Source organism: Symphalangus syndactylus, chromosome 15 (genome assembly GCF_028878055.3).
Source record: "Symphalangus syndactylus isolate Jambi chromosome 15, NHGRI_mSymSyn1-v2.1_pri, whole genome shotgun sequence".
NCBI lineage: Eukaryota > Metazoa > Chordata > Mammalia > Primates > Hylobatidae > Symphalangus > Symphalangus syndactylus.
In genome coordinates, this window is record NC_072437.2 from 72,329,985 (window position 1) to 72,355,115 (window position 25,131).

General features: G+C 37.8%; 1 protein-coding gene across 3 annotated transcripts in view; it reads left to right on the forward strand.

Annotated features, from left to right (window-relative positions):
• Positions 1-25,131, forward strand: part of MICU2 (mitochondrial calcium uptake 2) — a 113,380-nt gene that overhangs the window by 21,858 nt on the left and 66,391 nt on the right. For all 3 annotated transcript variants that reach the window (XM_055244002.2, XM_055244003.2, XM_063619027.1), the window contains exon 2: positions 16,158-16,305. In XM_055244002.2, coding sequence (XP_055099977.1) covers positions 16,158-16,305 — 148 coding nt within the window. The remainder of the gene's footprint in view (positions 1-16,157; positions 16,306-25,131) is intronic.

Sequence of the window (25,131 nt, forward strand, 5' to 3'; positions counted from 1 at the left end):
GTTCTGTTTTTAAACTAGTACTTTGTATTTCATTAGTAGACTTGACCATTAGGCAGTGCTTAAATCCATCTTAAATTATAGTTGTAAAAAGATTGCTTCCTGAAACACTGAAGAAATTGTTACAAATGAAGTTTCCATGCTGCAAAAGAAATAGCACTCGAATATAAATTTTTCTTTTTAATTCTCAGCAAGGCAATGTACTTCTACAGAAGAGTGCGCTCTTACAGATGGAGCAATGGTGAGCACACACTTGGACAAGGGAGGGGAAGGGGTTCTTATCCCTGACGCACATGGCCCCTGCTGCTGTGTCGTTCCCCTATTGGCTAGGGTTAGACCGCACAGGCTAAACTAATTCCGATTGGCTAAAGAGAGTGACGGAGTGAGTGGTTTGGTGGGAAAAATGCTTATGGCAGAGCAGGAAATTGGAATGAGTCAGTGTGGAGAATGAGCAGGTAATTGGAATGAGTCAGGGTGGACCAGGTAATTGAAAAAGGTTTCTTTAGAAGGAAGTTAAGTTTAAAAGTAGAAAGCAAATAATTGAACGTACATATTGATTCTTTGAAGAGAAATTTAGAACTCATGTCTAACAAAATAATATTTTATTATGTTTACTGAAATTCTTTGATATATATCAGGAAGGGGGCTAGAGCTTTTGCTTGTTTCTCAATTCTTTTTTAAAAATTACTTATGTTGGCTTTTTTTCTTATTGAAATACATCTATATTACAGAAAAATTAGGGGAAAAGTCAAAAGGAAACTTGTAAAAACCATCCTTTTCTTATGATGACTTGAGAAGAAGACTAGTTACTGTTAAAAGTTTTGGCTGTTGTATCTTCAGTAGATAGAGTTTTTTATAGAAATAAAGCTATTAGTGCTGAAGCTAAGACATGATTATTGTAGTTCCACATTGTGTCATTAGAGGGAGAGTGAGCTGTCCAGGCCCTTTTGGAGACTAGCCCTTCTCCCTGTCTCCTTGCTCTCCAGTCTCTTGTCACCCATATTCTCTTCAGTTGTTTCTCTACTAAAAGCTATAAGTATTTATCATACTTAATGTGATGGCCACTTTCTTATATAGAGCAGGGGAAGGCACCCCACAGTGGCTTTGTTGCCACATCCAGGAAAAGGTATAGTGAAAACAAAAATCAGAGTTATGCAGATATGCATGTAAGGTTTTGTTAAAGACCAAGCTTTTATTCAAAAATTTTGTGTAGCAATGATTTCCTGTAGTTCTTTGCTTTATTCGTGCTAGATAGCAGTTGTATGTATTCTTTATTTTAATTAATCTGCTTTAGCTGGTGACATTTTTAGACAACCTGGAATTTTAATAGATTTTACATTTCATACTTAGTCATGTTGGGGAAGCTCTTTTCACTTAAATTTTAAAAGAGACCTTTACTACTAGATATCAAAAAGAGACTGAGTCAAATATTCATCTCAGCTGTTTAAACTTCATTAACTATATACATTATTCTAATATATGCAGTAGTTAAAATTGAGACATTTTATTTTACTAATTATTGTATTTTACCATTTTATCATTCATCTTTGTCATTTTTCCTGATCTTTGAATAGGGTGTGAATCTGATTGTGTGGTAAAAGTTACATACTCTTTCCCAAAAAAATGCACAAACGTGTCTTACACAGATTTCAGGGAGTTATGAACCTCAGAGGTATGATTATGTCATGTAAGGTTAAGAACCTCTGCTGTAGGCAGAGTAGTGGCTCACACCTGTTATCCCAGCACTTTGGGAGGCCGAAGTGGGTGGATCACTTGAGGCCAGGAGTTTGAGACCAGCCTGGTCAACATGGTGAAAACCCATCTCTACTAAAAATACAAAAATTAGCCTGGCGTGGTGGCGCATGCCTGTAATCCCAGCTACTCAAGAGGCTGAGGCACGAGAATTGCTTGAACCCAGAAAGTGGGGGTTGCAGAACCTCCGCTCTAAATTTTCAGGTTACATCCTTTTCTCTTCCTAGTTCTTAGTATTTATCCTTCACATTATAAAATGTTTCAAAGGCTAGATCTCAAATTATTTTCCACTTTACTGCTTTGATTATGTCACTATATTACTGCTAACTTTTACCTGCTGCTACCTTCAGATCAGGTAATTGTTGATGTTTGCCTCTTGCTCTTCACCAGTTCATCTCTTTTGTTCTGACTCTGTACATTCTCTATTCTAACCCAGTTAGCCCTGTTTTACTAGCTTATTCTGTTTACACCTTTATAAATGGAACAGACACCTTTGTCTGTTGCCGCTAACCTTCATTGTTCAAGGGAGCTTCTTCAAGTTTATTCATCCTCCAGCCTGTAAGTGAGTTGGGGTATTCAAGTTCTCATAGCCTAAGGAGTCTACCCATAATTTCAGGAATATTATTAATACTGGTAATAATATTTGCTACTTACATGAAGTTTTATAAAGTTATAAATTAAGAGACTATCTAAACAATAGCCCATAAATATTTAGAAACTAATTTTAGAATAAACAAAGTGACAAAATTCATTTGAGTTTTCAAATATTTAAGAGTTACTTTTTCGTACTTCACAAGCAATTCAAGTTTGGAGATTTAGGTTGCCTGGATTATTGTAGAATATCAGGCTCTGTCTATTCTAGTCTACAAATGTCTGCTCCCCTCCCTTCCCAAGATCTAACTAGGCTTATTCTTGATTATAAAGACACAGGAGTAGATTCGCCAATAAGTTTTAAAAGGGAAAGATTACCCAAATGCTAGCACTGTCCATGCCTACCCTTAAAAGTATGTATGTAACAACTTATAAACTACAAGTTTTCACTGGTTTTGTTTCTCATATAGGATTCCAAAATTCTTGGGGATCAAGGTAAAGATTTTTCTTTAACCTACACCAGAGAACTTTATATTTGGTGTAGACCTCACTGCTGCCTGGGCAAATGATAACAATTTTACTTAGTATATGATTCACTGGCATAATTTTATACTGCTTCCTGTGCTTGAGGTTAAGATGTAGCACTCACATTTCCCCATTTGACACCAACTGTTGTAAAAGAAAAATGGGTAGAGGCGGTTGAAGGAGAAAAGTGACCCTGGTTCTAGTAGTGGTGGCAATTGAAATAGTAAAGTGAGAAATTGTTTTCTACATATTTAGTAGTAGTTTTACTTTAGTTATGCTTGGTGCTACTGTAAGGCAAAACAGAAAAATAACAAAAAAAAAAAACCACAAAACTTGTTTGGTTTCACTCGTTATACTGCAAATTCTGCAATGAAATTTTTTAGAATCCTCACTGTTAAAAGTATCCTCAGAAATTACTGAGAGCATGGATATCTTTTTTTTTCAGTTAATTATGTATTTTATTGGATCATATATTTAATATATCTTTTTTTTTTTGAGGCCATGGGTATCTTATGATATATTTCAAAAAGAATAAGGTAAAAGCAGAAAGGGAGACTTTGGCAAATTTGTGCTAGATCTTCAATGATTTGCTCTATATGTGTTCATAACTGATATAAAGCAGAGCTTTGAGCCGGGCGCGGTGGCTCACACCTATAATCCCAGCACTTTGGGAGGCTGAGGTGGGTGGATCACCTGAGGTCAGGAGTTCAAGACCAGCCTGGCCAACATAGTGAAACCCCTTCCCTACTAAAAATACAAAAAATTAGCTCGACGTGGTGGCGGAAGCCTGTAATCCCAGCTACTCAGGAGGCTGAGGCAGGAGAATCTCTTGAACCCACGAGGCAGAGGTCGCAGTGAGCCAAGATTGCACCATTGCACTCCAGTCTGGGCAACAAGAATGAAACTCCATCTCAAAAAAAAAAAAAAAAAAAAAAAAGCAGAGCGTTGCTTAAATAATACATTAATTTGCCGGAATATTATATAATCATATCTGTATTACTTTATTTTTGTATTGTGCAATTTATGTGTTTATTTACTGGTGATTTAATTTATAAACAAGAACAGAAATATGAATTGCATGTATCTTATTACCTTTGCTAGTAAACTACCTGTTTTGGTATAATACCTGGCTCATTCTCTGCTCATTTCCTATAAGTACATTTTATTAGCAGAATTTTATCTTAGAAATATCTCATTACAGTCTGTTAATGTACTCCAAGATGAAGCTGAAAAACTCCACTAAAACCTTAATCAACCATGGTATAAGGCCTGAAATCCATCAAGTCATTCATTCAGATTTACAGAAGGGGAATGTGAAGCAGCTGGTGTAATCCAGTTTCAGAGCATTCTGTTTCTAAGATTCCATGATTTCTATGCTAAGCAAAAAATAAGGCAGTATCCTTTGGTACAATTAACACTGCCACCACCTGTCAATGGCTTTACCTCTTTCATCTTGTTACAAAGGCATTTTTAAAATCTAAAGTAATTAGCAATATGCAGTAATTTACAGTTAAAGGGAAACTAAAGGGCCCCTATTTGTGTATATCTTTAGTGAGGTTGCACATAGCAGAGTATATACCTGGTTATCTAAAGATATTTCAGTAAATTATTAATAAGGCTTTAAAATACATCAGCATAACCCACTTTTGCATATTGGTTCACAGACTAAAATATATTTTTTTTTTGAGATGTGGTCTCACTCTGTCACCTAGACTGGAGTCCAGTGGCACAATCATGGCTCACTGGCTTACTGCAGTCTCAACCTCGCAGGCTCAAGTGACCCTCCCACTTCAGCCTCCTGAGTAGCTGGGACCACGGGCATGTGCTACCATGCCTGAATTAATTTTTTAAATATTTTGTACAAATGGGGTCTCCCTGTGTTCCCTAGACTAGTCTCAAACTCCTGGGCTAGAGTAGTCTTCCTGCCTCAGCCTCCCAAAGTTCTGGGATTACAGGCATGGGCCACTAAGCCCAGCTCTAAAGTTATTTTTTAAGGACACACTTTGAGTTTAGAATTGATTCTCATTCATAAAAACCCATGAATGTTACCATGTTAGCCATGCACTAGGCACTGGGGATACAGAATAAAAAAGATACTTTCTATTCTTGAGGACTTCAATGTAGTAAACAGGCAATTCCGGTGCAGGGTTACTACGGCTTTGATAAAAACTTACTCAGGGTTCTATATGCCCACAAGGGAGGACACCTAACCCAAAATGGGTACTTCTGGAAGGACTCCTAGAGGAGATAACTACTGGAATTTTTTTCTTTTAATTTATTATTATTTTTATTTATTTATTTTTTTGAGACAAAATCTGTCACCCAGGCTGGCACAATTACAGCTCCTGGTTACCTTGAACTCATGAGCTCAAGTGATCCTCCTGCCTCAGCCTCCTCAGTAGCTAGAAGAACTATAGGTGTGCGCCACCACATCTGGGTAATTTTTTTTTTTTTTTGAGATGGAGTCTCGCTCTGTCACCCAGGCTGGAGTGCAATGGCATGATCCTGGCTCACTGCAACCTCTGTCTCCCGGGTTCAAGCAATTCTTCCGCCTCAGCCTCCCAAGTAGCTGGGATTACAGGTGCACGCCACCACACCTAGCTAATTTTTTTTGTATTTTTGTAGAGACAGGGTTTCACCATCCTGGTCCTGAACTCCTCACCTTGTGATCCATCCGTATCAGCCTCCCAAAGTGCTGGGATTACAGGCGTGAGCCACCACGCCCGGCCTCATCTGGGTAATTTTTTTATTTGTTAAATTTTTGTAGAAACAGGGTCTTGCTGTGTTGCCCAGGCTGGTCTACAACTCCTGGCCTGAAGTGATCCTTTTCCCTTAGCCTCCCAAAGTCCTGGGATTACAGACATGAGCCACCAAGCTCAGCCCAAAATTAATTCTTAACAAGTAAGTTAGCCAAATTAAAAAGGGGGGCTATATTACGTGCTTAGCTTTGTAAGGTGTTTTAATTAGAGGCAAGTAAGTGGTTAATCTGTCTTTCGGAAAGGTTTACTCAAGTTAATATAAGTCAGTCAAGTGAATGCTGAAGCTCTAAGGACACCCCAGCAAGTCAAATCTGTTTTAGGAAAATCTTGTTAACAGTGATCAAAACTGAGATTGACATTGAAGAGAGCTAGTACTATATTTGTTTTACACATGTTTTGTTTTGTTTTCTGAATTGTACAAAGACCAATTCAGAAAAAATGTCAATGGAATTTTTTAAAAGAAGTATAATTTTTTAAGTAAGAAATTGCAAATCTGCTCCTGAATTCAAACCTTCGTTATTCCATTTACCTGAAAGTTTTAAAATTTTTTGTTCTTTTTTTGTTTGGGATAAAATTTCTATTTGTAGAGCAAAACTCTGTCTCAAAAAAATCTATTTGTATGCAATCAACATACATTGCAGGGCTTTTTAAAAAATAATTCCAGTATTTAAGCAAATTTTGTATAGGGTTAGGGGTGGGGCATGAGAGATTTGATGATAGAGAGGCAAACTGCTATCAATCAGTATTCAGCCATGAGCTTTAAGAATCCCCACCGTCAGTTTCCTGTAAGCTGGGGAAGCACATGGAGGTGACAGCCATTTGCTGAGGACTGGGGTATGGAAGTCTGAGTGGGTCACAGAAAATGGGGGAGCAGGGCAAAATACTATGTGAATGAATCACTTGCCTACTGCAGTCACAAACTGTAAAATACAGCTACAGACTGCAGCTGTTCCCCAAGAAGGGATAGAAGAAGAGAGGGATCCTTTAATCCATCTCCTCTTTGCTTCACACTGTGTCATATATTATAGGATATAATATCCTAAATGTTGTTATCCCTAGTGGTAGCCTCTGTTTATGACTCAGCCCCCCTATAGCACCACTTACTTGAAGTTCTCAGTTTCCAGGAAGGCTTTTTGCATGGGTACATAAGATTCCTGAAATTAGAGCTTATATCACAGAAGTTCCTTGTTACTGCTCTGCATCTACTTTTTAGCTGCCCAAAAAAAAAAAAAAAAAGATCACAATCAAAATAAATCAAGATACCAGACCTGTTGCTAGTTTTCTATTCAAATTTAATTATATAACACTGAAAAATGTTAGTCTGTTGCATATCTCATTGTAAAAGTAAGAAATCAAAATGTCATGGTTGAGAAATAATGTGTGAAAAATACTTAAATTTATCCTTGTGGAACATACACATTTGCTAAATGCTTGTTGTTCCTTTCATACTTCTGCTCTAACATCACCTATTATGCCTTCCCCACTAGGGAGTGAGTGCCTCTTCACCCACCATTTTATCTCTGTAAGATGGTTGGTCATGGGAGACAGGTTTATTAAATAAATTGATAATGTTCAATAGTTGTAGAAAGAGTTCACAAGTAGTATTTTACCTTCTCCTGTGGAGGAAAATAAACTAAAGTAGTGCATTCAATTCCTAAGAAAAATGTTACTTAGTTATAGTTGCAATAAATGATATTAATGATACCTTGGTGGGAGTACTGAGATTTTAAATTAAGGCTCTAGCCTTTTTTTTTTTTTTTTTGAGACAGAGTCTCACTCTGTCGCTCAGGCTGGAGTGCAGTGGTGCGATCTCGGCTCACTGGAGCTTTGACCTCCAAGGCTCAAGTGATCCTCCCACCTCAGCCTCCCAAGTAGCTGGGACCACAGGTGTGAGCCACCATGCCTAGCTAATTTGTGTGTTTTTTTGTAGATACGATGTCTCGCCCTGTTGCCCAGGCTGGTCCCGAACTCTTGGGCTCAAGGGATCCTCCCACTTTGGCCTCCCAACATGCTGGGATTACAGGCATGAGCCACCCTACTTGGCCTAGTCTTTTTTTTTTTTTTTTTTTTTTAATCATTCGAAACCTAGTTTAAACTTTTTGTTTCAAACAGAAACAGAAATACATGTAGTTATGGCGTACCTCTTGGAAGGTAATTATGGAAGAAGCAAAAATGAGTATTCCATTCAGTTATTTAATCAGGAAAGAGAAAGCACTGAAAGAGAAGATGCTTGTTTCTTTACTCATCAGCATCCCCTGACAGTGGCCACTGTTCTCCAGATAGAAATCTATGGGGTTAAAAAAAAAATTACGTGTGTCTGTGTATGTAAGCATATGCCATTTCATTTTACCATCCTCATCTAAAAAAAGCCATGCTAGCTTTCTTCCAGTCTCTGGGACAAAGTCTAGACTAGACCATCATAGATCAGACGATATTTCAGAAGCCAGAGAGAATAGTTCCCAGAGCTTCCAGGTTTCCCAGGAATGACAGTTGTCTCATTGGCTGTCATTTTGTAGAATGTATTGTGAGGCATAGCTTATGCAATGAATATTTTTAATTTAGTCTGGCAGTATTTTGTTTCATATGTAATAAAATCTCCCTAATTCAGAACAAAATGGAAAAGTTGTGTCTAATGAAATAAAAATTTCTGATTGTAAAGGTTTCTTTAAGAAGGAAAGATAGTCATCCAGTTACACCACAGAAAGTTCAAAGACAACAGAGCAATTTTATATTTTATCCAGATTATTACAAATTCCAAAATAAGGGCCCCAAATGAATAGGTCACACTATATTTTGTCTAATACCATGTATATATATATTGAAAGCTATAGGGAAGGCCCTTTCTTTTCCCACTTTCTTCCTGAGAAATGTGGAGACCAAAGAATGTTAAACAAAGAACAGAGAACTAACTTTTTCCAATATGTCACTTCATGGATAAAAAGTAGAGACAGAGTGGTGAAGCACCTGTTGCTTTAAAGGCAATAAACTAGTGAAATGTTTTAACAGAAGTCATCCGCTTTCAAAGATCTCTTTTATCCAGTTCACATCACTCATTGCTCTTAATTCCTTTGTCACATTTTTTACTGCATTACAAGTAATCCTTGAAATCCATGGAGCATTTTATATATAACTAGAACCATGTGGATGGTTCTCATGTGTTCAGTATAGCCCCAAATCCCAGCATTTCTTCTGCTCCTCGTTTTCCATATATTTAGTAGTAGATGCAGGTTTGAGAAGCAAATCATGGCAATAGAAGGAATCCATCCCTCCACTCCCACCACTTTCCACCTCAGAAGACTGTAAGTTGCATCTCGGGTAGGGATAGGATAACAGCCACCAACAGGCCCTCAGCAGCTCTTTGATCTCCACCAGTGCATTCCATACTCTTCCTCTCTTCCTGACCAGCTAGTTCTTCAGGCAGCTGCTTCTCCTGCCAGTCCATTGGTTATTTATATGTAACTGTTTACATTGCCAACCGAGTAGGTTTATAGAAGCAACATAGGAAATCTCTTTCAAATGAAGGTTAAGATTAATATTTTTTATTCCACTCCTTCTGGAATATTGTGTTTAACTACAATAAGCAGTTTGAGGTGAGGAGGGACAAAAAATTCTCTCCAGTTTTGCAGGTTGAATAGTAGCAGTGCTATTACCCACCTTGTACTGCTTTTATTTCTCCACATAATATATGAAGGCAACGTGTGCCTTTTCAGAATAATCTTAATTATGTCTAATCCTCTACTGTGTCTTTTTTTTTTTTTAATTATTAACTCCTTGGACAACAGTTTTTAAAAGGTTGAATCCAGCAGTCAAGGCATTATGGTTCTAACCTTATTTACATTTTCTGAGAAACTGAAACGGATCAGTTTCCCCTGAGGTCCTCTAGGATTGTTCATACTTAGTATGCTTAAACATAAGATGGCAGCAGGCCGGGCGCAGTGGCTCATGCCTGTAATCCTAGCACTTTGGGAGGCCGAGGTGGGCGGATCATGAGCTCAGGAGATCAAGACCATCCTGGCTAAGACGGTGAAACCCCGTGCCTACTAAAAATCCAAAAAATGAGCCGGGCGTGGTGGCAGGCACCTGTAGTCCCAGCTACTTGGGAGGCTGAGGCAGGAGAATGGCGTGAACCCAGGAGGTGGAGCTTGCAGTGAGCCGAGATCACGTCACTGCACTCCAGCCTGGACGACAGAGCGAGACTCCGTCTCAAAAAAAAAAAAAAAAAGTGTATGTTAACATTATTAGAAAGGTGAAAGCATTTGCATAATGTGGTATAATTTTATTTGACATGTAACAGTATTTGACAACCCCAAATTGTCTACCTTTATTTTTCTGAAAGACATTACGTTTCCACTCACAGCTCTATTTTCAGTTTATGTAGATATAGCCCGGTATTTTTATATAACATACATTCTACGAAGTACCGTGAATATATAGTAAAATCAGACAGTAATGTTGAATTTATATGGCATTAGTGGAGTATGAGGCGTGTAATGTATGTGAATCTTCCAGGTAACTAAAATTACCCATGTTAGCAGGAAAACATTTTTTTTGTATTATTTACATTAAAAACAGCTAAAATGTGTTTCATATTTTTCTACATTCTGATATTCCCTAATAATAAATTACTCTGGACAGAAAATCATCACCATGTATAGACCTGGGCCTGTCGATTGGTTGTAATAACATTGGTTGGTCAGGCAGTTGCAGCTATGTCTGCTCTAAAGAACAATTTAAAATCCCAGGACCCCCAAACTTAAGCCTGGAGGCTGAATCATGCAACAGTATACTTTAGTGAGGTCCTCCTGCAAAGGAAAAAAGCGTTAGGCATGTGGGAAGGGCTACCCCACAGACTATTCATAAGTAAATTCTTTGCTAGCCTCCCATAAATAAGGACATGCCAATTATAACTTTAGGTGTACAGTCTAAGTCTAGCTCCTAAAACTAAAGTCTGTTAAATTCTACACTGATAATGTGAATTACAAATGTATCTCCCCAGGGGAAGTACAAAGAGAAAACGACTACTCCCTTTCTCTAAGCTCACCTTATCTTCTGTAAAATGTAGATTCACTTGGCACTAACCGAAGTCTCACAGGAATGTAACCATTCGCCTTACCCCTACCTGCCTCTCTTCCTACATGCCCTCCCTCATTTTAAGGAAATGTATAAATACTAAAACTCCTGAAAACCTCCAGATAAACAGCCACAGATATGTTTGTAGCTTATGTTTTTCCCGGACATGGCCTACAGCTGGCTTAATAAACCTCAATGATTAAAACTTATGCCACAGTCACTCATTTCACTTGTCACTGTTTTGTATTATTTTTCTCTCCTGCCTTACTGTCAGGCTGTTAGATCTCCCTTCTACCATTAGTGTACTTTAATCTAGCACTTATAATTTAATGTTTTTAATATGGCAGGGTTTTGAAACTAACCGAGTTTATGAGATTGATAGGTAGATTAAGAGTGCTGAATCATGGTATCAGATATCCAATTCCAAATTTCCATATAGGCTCCAGTGTCTTACATACTTGGTGGCTATTTTATAGATTAACAAAAGAAAATGTCAAAATTCATGATGATCTTTGCAGTATTGTATGGCTGCTATTACTTTCCTCTGTCCGTTTTTTGTCACATAGCTCAAAGACCCTCTACATCATGAATCTGGCTCCCCAACTGTCAGAGCCAACTTTAGTATAGCTTGCTCTACTATTGTTCCCTGTCTTGGCAAACTCCTGCTCATCCTTTAAGGTCCAGTTTAAATATCTCCTACTCTGTAATGCCTTTCTTTTTTTCCCCTTTTGAGCCAGAGTCTTGCTCTGTCGCCCAAGCTGGAGTGCAGTGGCATGATCTTGGCTCACTGCAAGCTCCACCTCCTGGGTTCACGCCATTCTCCTGCCTCAGCCTCCCGAGTAGCTGCGACTACAGGCTCCTGCCACCACCCCTGGCTAATTTTTTTGTATTTTTTGTAGAGACGGGGTTTCACTGTGTTAGCCAGGATGGTCTCAATCTCCTGACCTTGTGATCCGCCCATCTCGGCCTCCCAAAGTGCTGGGATTACAGGCGTGAGCCACCGTGCCCAGCCTAATACTGATTTTTAAAAAAATTTTAATTTCTATTATTTTTATAGAGACAGGGTGTCACTACATTGCTCAGGCTGGTCTCAAATAACTTTGGTATCTTGACGTTTATTATACCTCTTTATCCTCCCCATCCAAACTGATATTCTAACTGTGCTTACTTAAGTCTACAAGCCATTTTTTTTTGCCTTAGCTCAGTTTACCAAGCCTAACCTACCACGAATATACCACAGTGAAAAAGATAACAGAGATTAAAGTAAATGAGTACCCGAAGCAACATGGTTAGTTCAGGGAATATGAAAATAGCAGCAACAAAAAAAAAGCAACCTGAAACCTAAGAGGGAAGAGAAACAAAACTGGGAAAAGAGAGAGCATGCACACATGTTACCAAGAAAAGCACACAGATGGAAGGAAGGAAGAAGTGAAGAAAGAAAGGAAAAGAACAGATTAAGAAATAGTTTACATTTTCTGCCAAAGACTTATTGTAAACTATGTTTTTAGTTGTTCAAAGTTATTAATAAGGGATAATTTGGCATGCATTTCCCTAGGCTATAAATTAGCAGCATTTGGACCTTAGCCACTTGTTCCCAACATTTATCTGAAGTAGTTAATAAGCAAACTAGTTAACCAAACATGGTGTGGAACTCAGAAGACATGACTTCTGGTCCTTTACACAGAAGTGTTGGACTAGATGATCTCTAAGTCCCTTTTAACTCTTAAAATTCTATGTCGTATGTCAGTTATAGTCCCAATATGTGTAAGGCGCCAGGCCAAATGCTTTGCACACTACAGTGAAACAAAGATGAAATTTATGCTTCAAGAGTTTAGTTGACAAAATAGACAAAAAACAGACAACTTGTCTTTTATTACAGTGCATTCATGGAAATGATATAATAAGGCACCTTTTTTCTTCTTGAGAACAATATTGTGGTTATTACATTCTTGACCATTAAATCTTATCAAGTAAGTCTGAGATTTGATCAGAATTATTATAAAAATAAAGCAAGCTAAGCCTGACAGATGAATAAAAGGTTAAAAATGGCATTGGCAAATTAATCTTCCAAATTCTATGAAATAAGCATAAATATAGAATGCACATTGATTATATTAGTGATCGTTTAAAATGTACTTTTAAAATTCTACTACTGTATAATAAAGATGGCCTAAAAAAACTATGTTGGTTCATCAACTTGGAATTAGAAAGGCTCTGGTAATTTCAGAACAATACATTTTTTTTCCTTTACATAAATTTTGTTGTAGCAAAGAAACACGTTCAGTGCATCCTACTTACTTTAAATTTGATTGAACTAGAGAAGTAATACATACCATTTAGGAAATGGACAACAGTTAGCCCAGGGACTAAAGGATGACTAATTCTAGTTCTGTTCTTTGTTATTTATTCTCCAAAGTTTAGCTTAAATCCTATTCTTTTCATAAAAACTTTCTCAACTACCATTACCCACACTGCTTTTTCTATTTTCCTAATTTATATTATTCTAACAGGAGCTAGTATAGGATCGTGGTTGAGACACTGGGGTTGAGGTCATACTGCCTGTGCTATCACTTAGAATCTAGGCAAGCTGGTTAACTTTCACAAGCTGTAAGTGTTTTTGTTGTTTTTTTTTTTTTGTAAAACAAAGATGACAAAAATGGTGTCTACTATTAAGGGCATTGTGGAGATTGAGTAAGAACATGTATGTAAAGATATTAGCACCCTGCTCTGCATATACTACATACTTAATAAACATTAGATACTATAATACAGAGTATTGTATATTAATATGTAATACTACAGTATATTATAATACTACAGAGTTGTCCCCTTGATTCTTATGTATTCTGTCTCTTCCTAGATTCTCCTCAAAATAGTAAATGCTCAATTCAGTGTTTTCTTCAGAGAAGGTGGGGCATAGGATGAAGAGAAAGACCCTAATAGTAGGAGATGGTGACTTGGGGGCTTCCTCTGCATATTTCTTAAGGAAAATGGTAGGATTACAATCTGCCATAGTGATGACCTCCAGATGATAGTTTTGTACTCTATAAGCAGAGCGTGAGAGGTAGTGGAAAGGATTAGGAAAAGGAGAGACATTATTAGTGCTGACAGTGGGAGTTGAAAGGTTTGGGGGTAGTAGAATAGGTTTATTTAGACTATGGAGTAGCAGGAAGGAAAAGCTACCATACCAAAATGAATTGGGGGGATGTTGATAGGGTTGTTGGAAGGTTTTATACCTCACCATGTACTGGTAGAGTCATGGCAGTCGGACAAATTCAGAGGTCATTTTTATATAAGTGACCTTCTAAATTCATGGTCTGCAATTCAATGACAGCCTCAAGCTCAGAAATCAACCTCTGAAAGAAAGCGAGCTTTGGTTTCAATTCCTCTACATTTTCTTGTTCACTACAGCAGATATTTACCCAAAATTCAAAGGAATGACAGTTCACTCAACCTTTCAACTCTGAATAACTGACTCAAGCCTCTTCAAAAATGTTACCCTGTATGAGTTATAGGCATGTATAAGCATATAAAAATGGTAACCATAAGATAGAGGAGTTTGTGGGGTCTAAACCTCCTAGAAGAAAAAAAAGACAATTTCTTTGAACATAGTTTTCATGTCTTGCTGTAAGAGAGTGAGATTTGATATTAGTTAGGACCAGGAAAGAATAAGATTGCTACAAGATAAAGGACAATCAGAAGAAACATAGAGTTAATGGCCTATCTTGTTATGGGACCAGTAGAGGACAAGGATAAACGAGTAGCTGATCTTTTTTTAGTTGGTTGAGGTTTGGAAAGAAGAGTTTGTTTATTTTTACAACAAGGATTAAGTTGTTGGTTGAAAACATGTGTATTTGCCTCACGTTTAAAATGTTCAGAAAGTATGAATAAAATTTAGTTTTCTGATTACTGGTATGGTAAGTGTGGACTTACGTAATTAAAACATTCCCCTTGAGTTATTTTTGTAGTAGTCATTTAAGGGAAAAGAAAAGGAAAGGCATAGGGGAGGTGAGGGTACAGATCATTACGATATTATTGATATTCTCTACATGTGCAATATTCTGGTAGACACTGACAACACAAAAGAGGTGTAAAACTAGCTCCTCAAGGAAGCCTGTTGTCTAATTAAGAGAGAATTAATACTGGTCAGAGAACTGAAATCAGCCAAAAGAAGGGGTTGACAGCTTTGAACTAAGAGAGATTTAAGCAACTGGAATTCATGTTTTTCCCATTTCAATTCAAGTCAGCAGTCACTGAACATTGCCTGTGTGTCAGAGAGTATTATAGAATCAGTATTAAGTGTGAAAAGAAGGTGATATGTCCAGGAAGGATACTGTGGTCCAGGTTAGAGCAGTGTCTCAGGAAAGCAATCCAGGATGAAAGCCTGCTATTGGATTTCACAGATAATATGTTCTTGTATCAAGATTCGTGCATTGACATAGGTGTCTGTTAACTGCTGTGTCATCTTCCTCCAGTCTCCCTAGTTCACAATGCCCAGTCATGTGTAGGAGGACAGTGTGCTAGTTAAGAGATTAAAACCCTTTCAGTCAGACCTAGCTTTTTAGCCTGCCTCTGCCATTTACTTTTCAGTTTCTGTATCTACTGCTCAAAGTTATTGTGAGGATTAACTAATCTGTGTGAATACTTGATTAGTACAGTGCCTAATACATAGAAATGCTCAACGAAAAGTTCTTTGTAAAGATTTCAATACTCTCTTCGTTAGCACATAGTCAAGGTCTAAGTCCTACTGCCTGAGGTGCAGACTCTTCCACTATATTCCTATATATTCTGCAATATTTTACCCATCCTTCTTCTTCTAGCTCTTTCTATCCATGGTTCTCTCACATTTCTGAAAGCAAAGCTATTTATCTAATATGATATACTTTATCTTTATGAAAGCACAACTTTACATGTTCTATTGCCCTCCTGACTGTCTTCTGCCACTCTCTTCTTTCCTCAGTCACTCTGGTAACATGGCCTTTCTGCTGTTCTTGACCACACCAAGCTTGTTCCCACCTCATGGACTTTGTGCTTGCTTAGAATGCTTTTCTTCCAGAGACCCCCCCCACCCCAGGACACACTAACTCCACCTCGTTTAGTCTCTCTAAATGTTACCTCTTTAGAAAGACCTTCTCTGACTATCTTAAGGTATTACCACCTTATCCCTTTCTTATCCTACTTTATATTTCTTTGTAGTACTTCTTACCGTTTTACATTATTTTATACATTTATTCATTAATTGCCATTCTCCCTTTTTGGAATGTCACTTCCCTCAAGTTAGTCTTATTCACTGTTGTATCTTCAGTGCAAAGTAGGCACTCAGTTAATATTTGTTAAATGAATGATTTTAAAAGTTTGGGGATTGTCAGATCCAAGCGTGAAAATTACTTTTTAAAGATTGTCCTAGAAGTGACTGGGAATAACACTGAAAAAATCTTAAATTGCAATTTATTTTTCTTTTAGAAAAATGTTGAACATGGAATAATATGTATTGGGAAACCGTCTCTTCGTAAGCAGCGCTTCATGCAGTTTTCTTCACTCGAACATGAAGGAGAATATTATATGACACCACGAGACTTCCTCTTCTCAGTGATGTTTGAGCAAATGGAACGTGAGTTGGGTCTTTTTTTTTTAATTAAAAAAATCAAACTTTAGGGCTGAAAAACCTGTTTTTCAGGATTGATAACAGCTTCTCTTCATTTTAATTATCATCTTTGTACCATGCATTTGCTTATTTAGACTTTTCATTTCTTGTGACACTACTTATACTTTTATATTTATCTTAGAAATAGTTGTTTTGTATATGTTTCTCTAAAGAGACAGGAAAAATAGTTTAAGTTTTAATTGCTACTAAATATGTCATTAGTAATTACTTTGTCCATGTTATAAATTGGGCCAAAAAAAAAAAAAAGAAACTAGATTTGAGAAGTTAGGAGAGCTGCTTAATGCAGTCATGATGTCACAGGTAGAAAATCCTGAAAATGAGAAACAAGAAGTTGAAAAACTATGATTACGTGATTTTATTTAATAAGCAGCCAACTTGCATTTGTTTCAGATTTCAGAAATTCTTAGTTTTATTATCTAAATTAGTCCTTACTTTGCATAGAGTGGATTTGACCCTATCCTCTGTGCCTGTATTGAAGAAGTAGTCTGTGTAAACTTGTTGGCTTTCTGATGCCTTCCTAAGTGTACTGGGATACTCTATAAATATGCAGCAGCTGAAATGGGTGAGAGCAAGGTGAGCAGTCAGAGTAGTATAGATTGAATTCAGAAAGGCTGAGAGAACATGGGACAGCATTATAAACATTGAGGGATGACAAACAAAAACAAAAACGAGTGATCATGGTGTATTCTAGGGACAATAAATTCAGTAATCACTGGAACGAAAGGATTACTTTAAGCAGTAGTGAGGGATGAAATTGAAAAACAGAAAAGGTCTGGATTATCCAGAAGACTTCAATGGCCCTCTCCAGCCACCAGATGAATGGTATTTGGCAGGGATGAATGGCATTGAAGGTTTCTGAGCAGAAAAATAAGGTGGTAAAAATACGTTTAGGGTTTTATTTGTTTGTTTGAGACAGAGTCGTGCTCTGTCTCCCAGGCTGGAGTGCAATGGCACGATCTCAGCTCACTACAACTTCCGCCTCCCGGGTTCAAGCAATTCTCCTGCCTCAGCCTCCCGAGTAGCTGGGATTACAGGTGCCCACCAGCATGCCTGGCTAATTTTTGTTTTTGTTTGTTTGTTTGTTTTTTGAGACGGAGTCTCACTCTGTCGCCCAGGCTGGAGTGCAGTGGCGCGATCTTGGCTCACTGCAACCTCTACCTCTGGGGTTCAAGTGATTCTCCTGCCTCAGCCTCCCAAGTATCTGGGATTACAGGCACACCACGCCCAGCTAATTTTTTATACTTTTTAATAGAGACGGTGTTTCACTGTGTTTGCCAGGATGGTCTCAATCTCCTAATCTCGTGATCCACCCTCCCCGGCCTCCCAAAGTGCTGGGATTACAGGCATGAGCCACTGCACCCGGCCTTGTATTTTTAGTAGAGACGGAGTTTCACCATGTTGACCAGGCTGGTCTCAACCTCCTGACCTCAGGTAATCCACCCCCCTTGGCCTCCCAAAATGCTGAGATTGCAGGCATGAGCCACCTCGCCCAGCCTAGGCTATTTTATTACAGCTTTTTTGCAGGGAAGTATGTGTATATTAGAAACCTTAAAGATATTTACCCACATTCATGCAGTAAGTTCATAATATAATCAAAGATATGCAAAAAAATTTCTCTTAAAAAGTAGTTTAGCCTCTGACATGTAAAGCACTTGGACGCTGTGAATTCCTGTTAGATTCATCAGAGAATTGAGGTCACACTTGAGCTGGAAACCGAAGGCAGGCAGATCCGTAGAGTCAGCTTACTGCCAACAGAAACCACTAAGAACCCACCACTGGAGCCAGCTTCAGGTAGGAATATTTAAAGGGTAATTAATTGCTGGAATCTGAGTGTGAACTAACTTGAGAGATAACAACTCCTGAAGAACCAGCCACGGAGAAGCCCATACGCTTTTGTGAGTTTTACCTTGTGGAACTCTGCCAGGTTCTCACAGTGAAGATCTAAGAAAAATGCTCTCCCCTCTCCCTCATTGGGAGCAAAAAGTAGCCATTTTTAGATACTCCCAGAGCATTTCATTCTCCTTAACAAAGGCCTGCACAGAAAGGAAACTTTTTTACTGGAGCCCAGCCAACCTAGGGGGATGGAAATTCCCAAATCTGGCCTCCTCTGGCCTTCTTGTCTCACCAAAGGGAGTGGTAAAACAAAAAAAACTGAGAACCGCTTTTGAAGGGCACATCCCTTCACAGTCACACAGTCTGACTAAAAGACTGACAGCTGATCATAGGACTGTACAATACCTACCTCCCTTTTCACCTCACCACCACATCGATAGAGCAGGCCCTTGTACAATAATAAGGCAGTACTGAAAGAACCTACCTCTTAGATTTTATTTAAGGAGAGAAAAGACAACAGGGGAGAAAAAGGCACCAGAGGAAATTTTAGCCTCTGTCACCTACAACTACAGCAAACAGTAAACACAACCGATTCCTACTCAGATAAACATAAAAGGCCAGTCTACCTCAGTAACTTTAAAATGCATCATGCCTGACTTAGAACAAAAAAGTCACAAGGCATGCTAAAAAGAAGCACAATCTGAAAAGAAAGCAAATATCAGTATCAGATTTACATATAGCAGATATTTGGAATTATCAGGCCAGGAATTTAAAATAACATTAATATGCTAAGGGCTCCAATGGAAAAAGTGCACAGCATTTAAAGTAATGTAAGCAGAGGCAGAGAAATTCTTAGAACAAACAAAAAGGAAATGCTCAAAATCAAAAATAGTATAACAGAAATGAAGAATGCCTTTGAAATTAGCCAGATGTGGTGGCACCCACCTGTAGTCCTAGCTACTTCAGAGGCTGAGGATCACTTGAGCCCAGGAGTTTGAGACTACAGTGAACTATGATTGCACCACTGCACTCCAGCCTAGGTGACAGAACAAGACCCTGACTCAAAATAAAAAATGCATTGTTGAGCCCATCAGTGTAACGGACCTGGCTGAGAAAAGAATCAGTGAGCTTGAAGATATGTCAATAGAAACTTCCCGACTTGAAAAACAAAGAGGAACAAAAAGACTGAGAAAACACAATATTCAAAAACTGTGAGTCAGTTACAAAAGGTGTAACATATAAGCAACAGGAACACTAGGAAAAAAAGAAAGAGGAAAAGAAATATTTTAAATAATAATGACTGAGAATTTTCCAAAATTATTAACAAATGTCAAGCCATAGATTCAAGAAGTTCACAAAAACACCAAGCAGAATAAATACCAATAAATGCCTAGGTATATCATATTCAAACTGCAGAAATTTTTTTTTTTTTTTGAGACAAAGTCTCACTCTATAGCCCAGGCTGGAGTGCAGTGGCACGATCTTGGCTCACTGTAAGCTCCACTTCCCGGGTTCACGCCGTTCTCCTGCCTCAGCCTCCCGAGTAGCTGGGACTACAGGCACCCGCCACTACGCCAGACTAATTTTTTGTATTTTTAGTAGAGAAGGGGTTTCACCGTGTTAGCCAGGATGGTCTTGATCTCCTGACCTTGTGATCCACCCACCTTGGCCTCCCAAAGTGCTGGGATTACAGGCGTGAGCCACCACACCCGGCCAGAAAAATTTTAGAGAACAAAAGAAAGAGAAAAAAATCTGGAAAGAAGCCAAAGAAAAAAAAACACCTTATCTGTAGAAAAACAATGGTAAGAATTATATATTTCTTTTTAAGCAAGAAAGAGGGTGAATAAAATTTTGAAAGAAAAATTTACCAATGTAGAATTCTATATCCAGTGAAAATTATCCTTCAAAAGTGAAAAAGAAATACATTCTCAGACAAACCAAAATTTGAGAGAATTTGTCACCAGTAGATCTGATTTACAAGAAATGTTCAAAGACGTTCTTCAGAAAGAAGGAAAATGATATATCAGGAACTTGGCATGAAGAAAGGAAGACAGTTAAGGTAGAAAAGGAATACATGAATATAAAATCACATTTTTAAAAATTGATATAACAGATAACAGTTTAATCAAAATAATAATAGCAACACAATATTGGATGATCAAATTGTGTGGATAAGTGAAATGTATAACAGCAATGGTATAAGGGACAGGAGGGAGGAATTGGGAATACTTTTGTTATAAGATACTTGTACCACCCATGAAGCGGTATAGTGTTATTTGAAAGTGGACTTAGATTAGTTGCAAATATATATTGCAAACTTTAGGACAACTACTAAAAAAATATTTTTAATAAATAGAATTGACATTCTAAGAGAGGAGAGAAAATCAAGTTATATAAAATACTCAGCTAAAACCAGAGAAGGCAAAAAAAGAATGGAAGACAAAAAAATGAAACAATACTCAAGTGCAATAGTTAGATATGGTAGATATCAATCCAGATATATCAACAGTCACTGTAGATATGTATTTTATGCATGTGGTTTATAAGAAACCCACTTTAAATGTAAAGATACAGATAGAGTAATTGCTAACACTAATCAAAAGAAGGCTGGAGTAGCTATACTGGTTTCAGATAAACCAAATTTCAAAATGAGGGAAATTATCAGGAATAAAAAGAGGCATTGCGTAATGATTTTGTTTTAATGGGTGAGTACTCCAGAAGACATAACTATCTATAATGTATGTATACCTAACAACAGGGCATCAAAGCACATGAGGCAAAAACTGATAGAACTGCAAGGAGAAACAGATGTGTTCTTGGAAACTATTATACTTGGAGATTTCAAGAGCCTTCTGTCATTGATTGACAGATTCAGCAGACAGAAAACCAATAAGGATATACCTGAATAAAACTGCACCACCAAGTAACTGGATCTAATTGCCACTTATAGGATATTTCACCTAACGGTAGCAGAATATACATTCTGAAGCTAACCTGGAAACACTCACCAAGATAGACCAGATTTGGGATCATAAAACACAGTTTAAAAAAATTTACAAGAATAGAAATCATACAAAGTATGGTCTTAAGACGGCAGTAGATTTAAACTAGAAATCAGTAACCAAAAGATAGCTGAAACATCTCAAAATATTTGGAGACTAAATGACACACTTTTAAATAACACATGGGTCAAATAAGGAATCTCAAAAGAAATTTTAAAATATTTTCAGCCAATGAAAGTGAAGCTGGCATCTTCAGAAGAGTATTTGGTCCCTAGAAGAGAACTCTAGGCAAGAATGGTTTAGATGACCAAGTGGAAAATTTAAAACCTTATAGGACCAGTCAGAAAAAGAATAGTTTTGAATTGAGTCAATATAATGTAGTCAGTGGGACAAGCTATATAGCTAAATAGAGTCTAGATGTTGGTACAGGCACTCAAATTGAAAATTTTTACAGAACATTCTGCTAGACATTTCTACAAGCATAATTGGGCCTGTTGGCCTAGTTTGTAATCCCTAATCTATAAATTCAGTGTAACTGCAATAATCCCAATGGGGTAGGTAAATGTGTGCTCACACATGGATGCACACGTGTGTGTGTGTGTTTTTTGACAAGCTGATTTGAAAATTTATATGGAAAAACAAGGGGCCTGAACTGGCAAAGACACTCTGAAAGAAGGAACAAAATGGAGAAGTTACTCTATCAAATAATGAGCTTTATTATAAAACCTCAGTAATTAAGATCAAATGGCATTGGCATGGGGATAGACAAACTGACCAGTGGAACAGAATAAAGAGCCCAGAAACACAAGGGAACTTTTATATATGAGAGAGGTGGCATTATAAATCAGTGGAAAAAGAGGAACTGTTCAACGAATGGTACTAGTGCAGTTGGATATGCATATGGAAAACAAGCAAACATTTTTCAAAGATAATTTTAAAATCCGTCTCCTTAGGCTAGAGAAATCTTCCTTAAATAAGCCACAAAAAGCGCTAACATAAATGATTGATAAAATTCAACCATATTAAAATTAGAACTTCTGTTGTTCAAAAGTTGCCTTAGAGAAATTGAAAAGGTAAGCCAAAAACTTCCAAAATTTAAGACAATACTTAGTATATGTAGAAAACTACAAATCACTAAGAAAAAGACAATTTTTTAACAAAAGGGACAGAAGTAGTAAATAGGCATTCACAGAAGAGGAAATGTATGTGAAAAAATGAACATAAATATGTTTACCCTTATTAGTGATTAAGATATAATTTTATATAAGATTAGCAACAATTAAGTTTGTTAAAGACAAAAGTTGAAGAGAATGTAGATCAGCAAAGGTTTTTATACACTGTTAGTTGGACATGCCAATTGAAACTACTACTTTGGGCTGGGCACGGTGGCTCACCCCTGTAATCCCAGCGTCTTGGGAGGCCAAGGCAGGCGGATCACCTGAGGTCGGGAGTTCAAGACCAGCCTGGCCAACATGGAGAAACCGTGTCTCTACTAAAAATACAAAAATTAGCCAGGCATGGTGGCATGCATCTGTAGTCCCAGCTACTCAGGATGCTGAAGCAGGAGAATCGCTTGAACCCAAGAGGTGGAGGTTGCCATGAGTCCAGATCGCACCACTGCACTTCAGCCTGGGCAACAAAGCAAGACTCTGTCTCAAAAAAAAAAAAAGAAAAGAAAAGAAAGAAACTGCTACTTTGGAAAACAACTTAGAACTGTTTTATAAAATTAAACATTAGCATAACTTTTGACATACAAATCCCATTCCTATATATACACTCTATATGCAACAGAAATATTTGCCCCTGTGCAGTGGAATATATGTATAAGAATGCTTATAGTAGCAGTGTTATATTAGCAAAAAAAGCTGGAAACAACTGTCCATTAATAACAGACTGGATAAATAAACTGTGCTACAGTGTATTCACACAATGGAATTTTACTGAGTAAAAGTGAACAAACTTAGTCGACTTTCATCATGGCAGCATGAGTAACTCCATTGGCCCACTTCCCACTGAAACTGGTAAAAAAAATTTAAGACCTTCCTTTAAAGTCTCTGGAAGTGGTCTTGGAGTCATATAGCACATTAAAAAACATCCGTTTAAGAAAATCTGCTAAAATTGGATAAGAAAACTGAGAGTCTGGGATGCTTGAACTAAGAACTCCCTCCCTACCCTGTCCCAGTTTGTTGAATAGAAACTTATTCCAAACTGGTGCAGCCAAGAACAGAGGGTTTCCTCTCCCCTCAGTACTCATTCAGAGGGCTTTCTTCCCAGAGAAACCAGATATCAGCATTTCTCATCTTGCCCCCAGCTACTTGTTGCTGAGGCTAGTTCTGGGGAGTGCAGCTGAGAAGTGGGAGCTCCATTCTCCCTGCCAGCCCTCACCTGTGAAATGGAGGCTCCGCCTTGGGCCTTGTGCCACTAAGAATACTGGGACCCTGATTGCTCTTGTCTCAACTTGTAAGACAGGTTCCACACTGAGAGAGGCAAGTCAAGAAGACCTGAAGTTACACCATTGGTCCCACTCCCAACCCCAGAGCCCTAGCCCACAGATTTTGTGGGGTGAGAAGTGGAGGGTGTGGGCAACAGGTAAAACAAATAGCTCCTTATCTCTTCCCAAAGAAACTGACTTCATCATCAACAGAAAATGGAGAAGTTCAAGCCTAAGATCCACACTCAAAAACAGGTGGAGGTTGTGGTGAAAGGTAATTGGGAGGACATTGACAAATTCAGTTAAGATAACAGGCTAAACTGTAGGCTGGCTGCTTTGCGGAAGAGAACTAGGGAAAGAGACAGCTGTAAGGAGCCCTCCTGGGGTCATTACAAATATTAAACACTGACAGTGGAAATTATTCCTTCAAAGGACCCCACATTAGTGGAGCTTAACATCTTGGTATGGTCAAGAAAAAGGAAACCAGAGTGCTGCCCAAATTACTGTCATCCCAGGGTGACTGAAGGCATACCCAAAACTGCCTCCCTGAGGAGCAGTGTCAGAGGCTTAACACTGGGGGTGGTCTTCATTAAAATAATCCAGCTTGGCACTAAACAAATAGCAAATAAGCAGATAGCAGTAACAACCCTGGGGGAGCAGGGAATTGTTAATAGTACTCAGAGTTGCTACAGTATATTATCTGAAATGTGAGTTTTTATAACAAAATATTATGAAATATGCAAAGAAACAGGAATATATGACCCTACTGAATAAAAGCAGGTAACAGAAACTGCTTGTGATTGCAACCAGATATCAAATATACCAGAAAAAGACTTCAGAATAGCCATTGTAAATATATTCAAAGAACTAAAATAAACCATGATTAAAGATTATAATGTTTCCACTTTTATTATTCATTGGAATGCAATTAAACTATCAGAAGGCATTTAGCTAAATCCAGAATTCAGTAATTTTACAGGCCAAATAATACATCCTTTATGCATATGATGTACTTCATCTTCATTTTTCATCATGGATAAGAATAATAATAATCTTGGTTGCATTCCTACAGATCATTATGAACAGCAAAATAAGGAAAAACAGGGCCAACTCACTGACCCATGATCTCCATGAATAAACAGAAAGATACAAAACAGTCTAAGATTTATTAGATCCTAAACTGATTTTTACCTGGTATTTATCTTTTTGGATTTTTTGCAAATAATACACTTTATTAATAGTAGTTAATGAGGCTTCTGTAAACTATCTCCCCGTGCTCCTTTCAAGTAGATACTCATTCTTCCTGGTTCCATGGTAGGCTTGAGGGAAATCAGTGTCATCCTCAGTCCTCCATTGTGCACTCTAAAAACCATCAGATGTGCTGCTTCGAGACCTAGCTTATCTAGCCAGAATACGATTTCCCTTCTTTACATTCTTTTCTACTGAATTTCTTTAGCCTTATAGTTCTTTAGTTTTCATTTCCAGTGACTTTCATTCTTATTCACT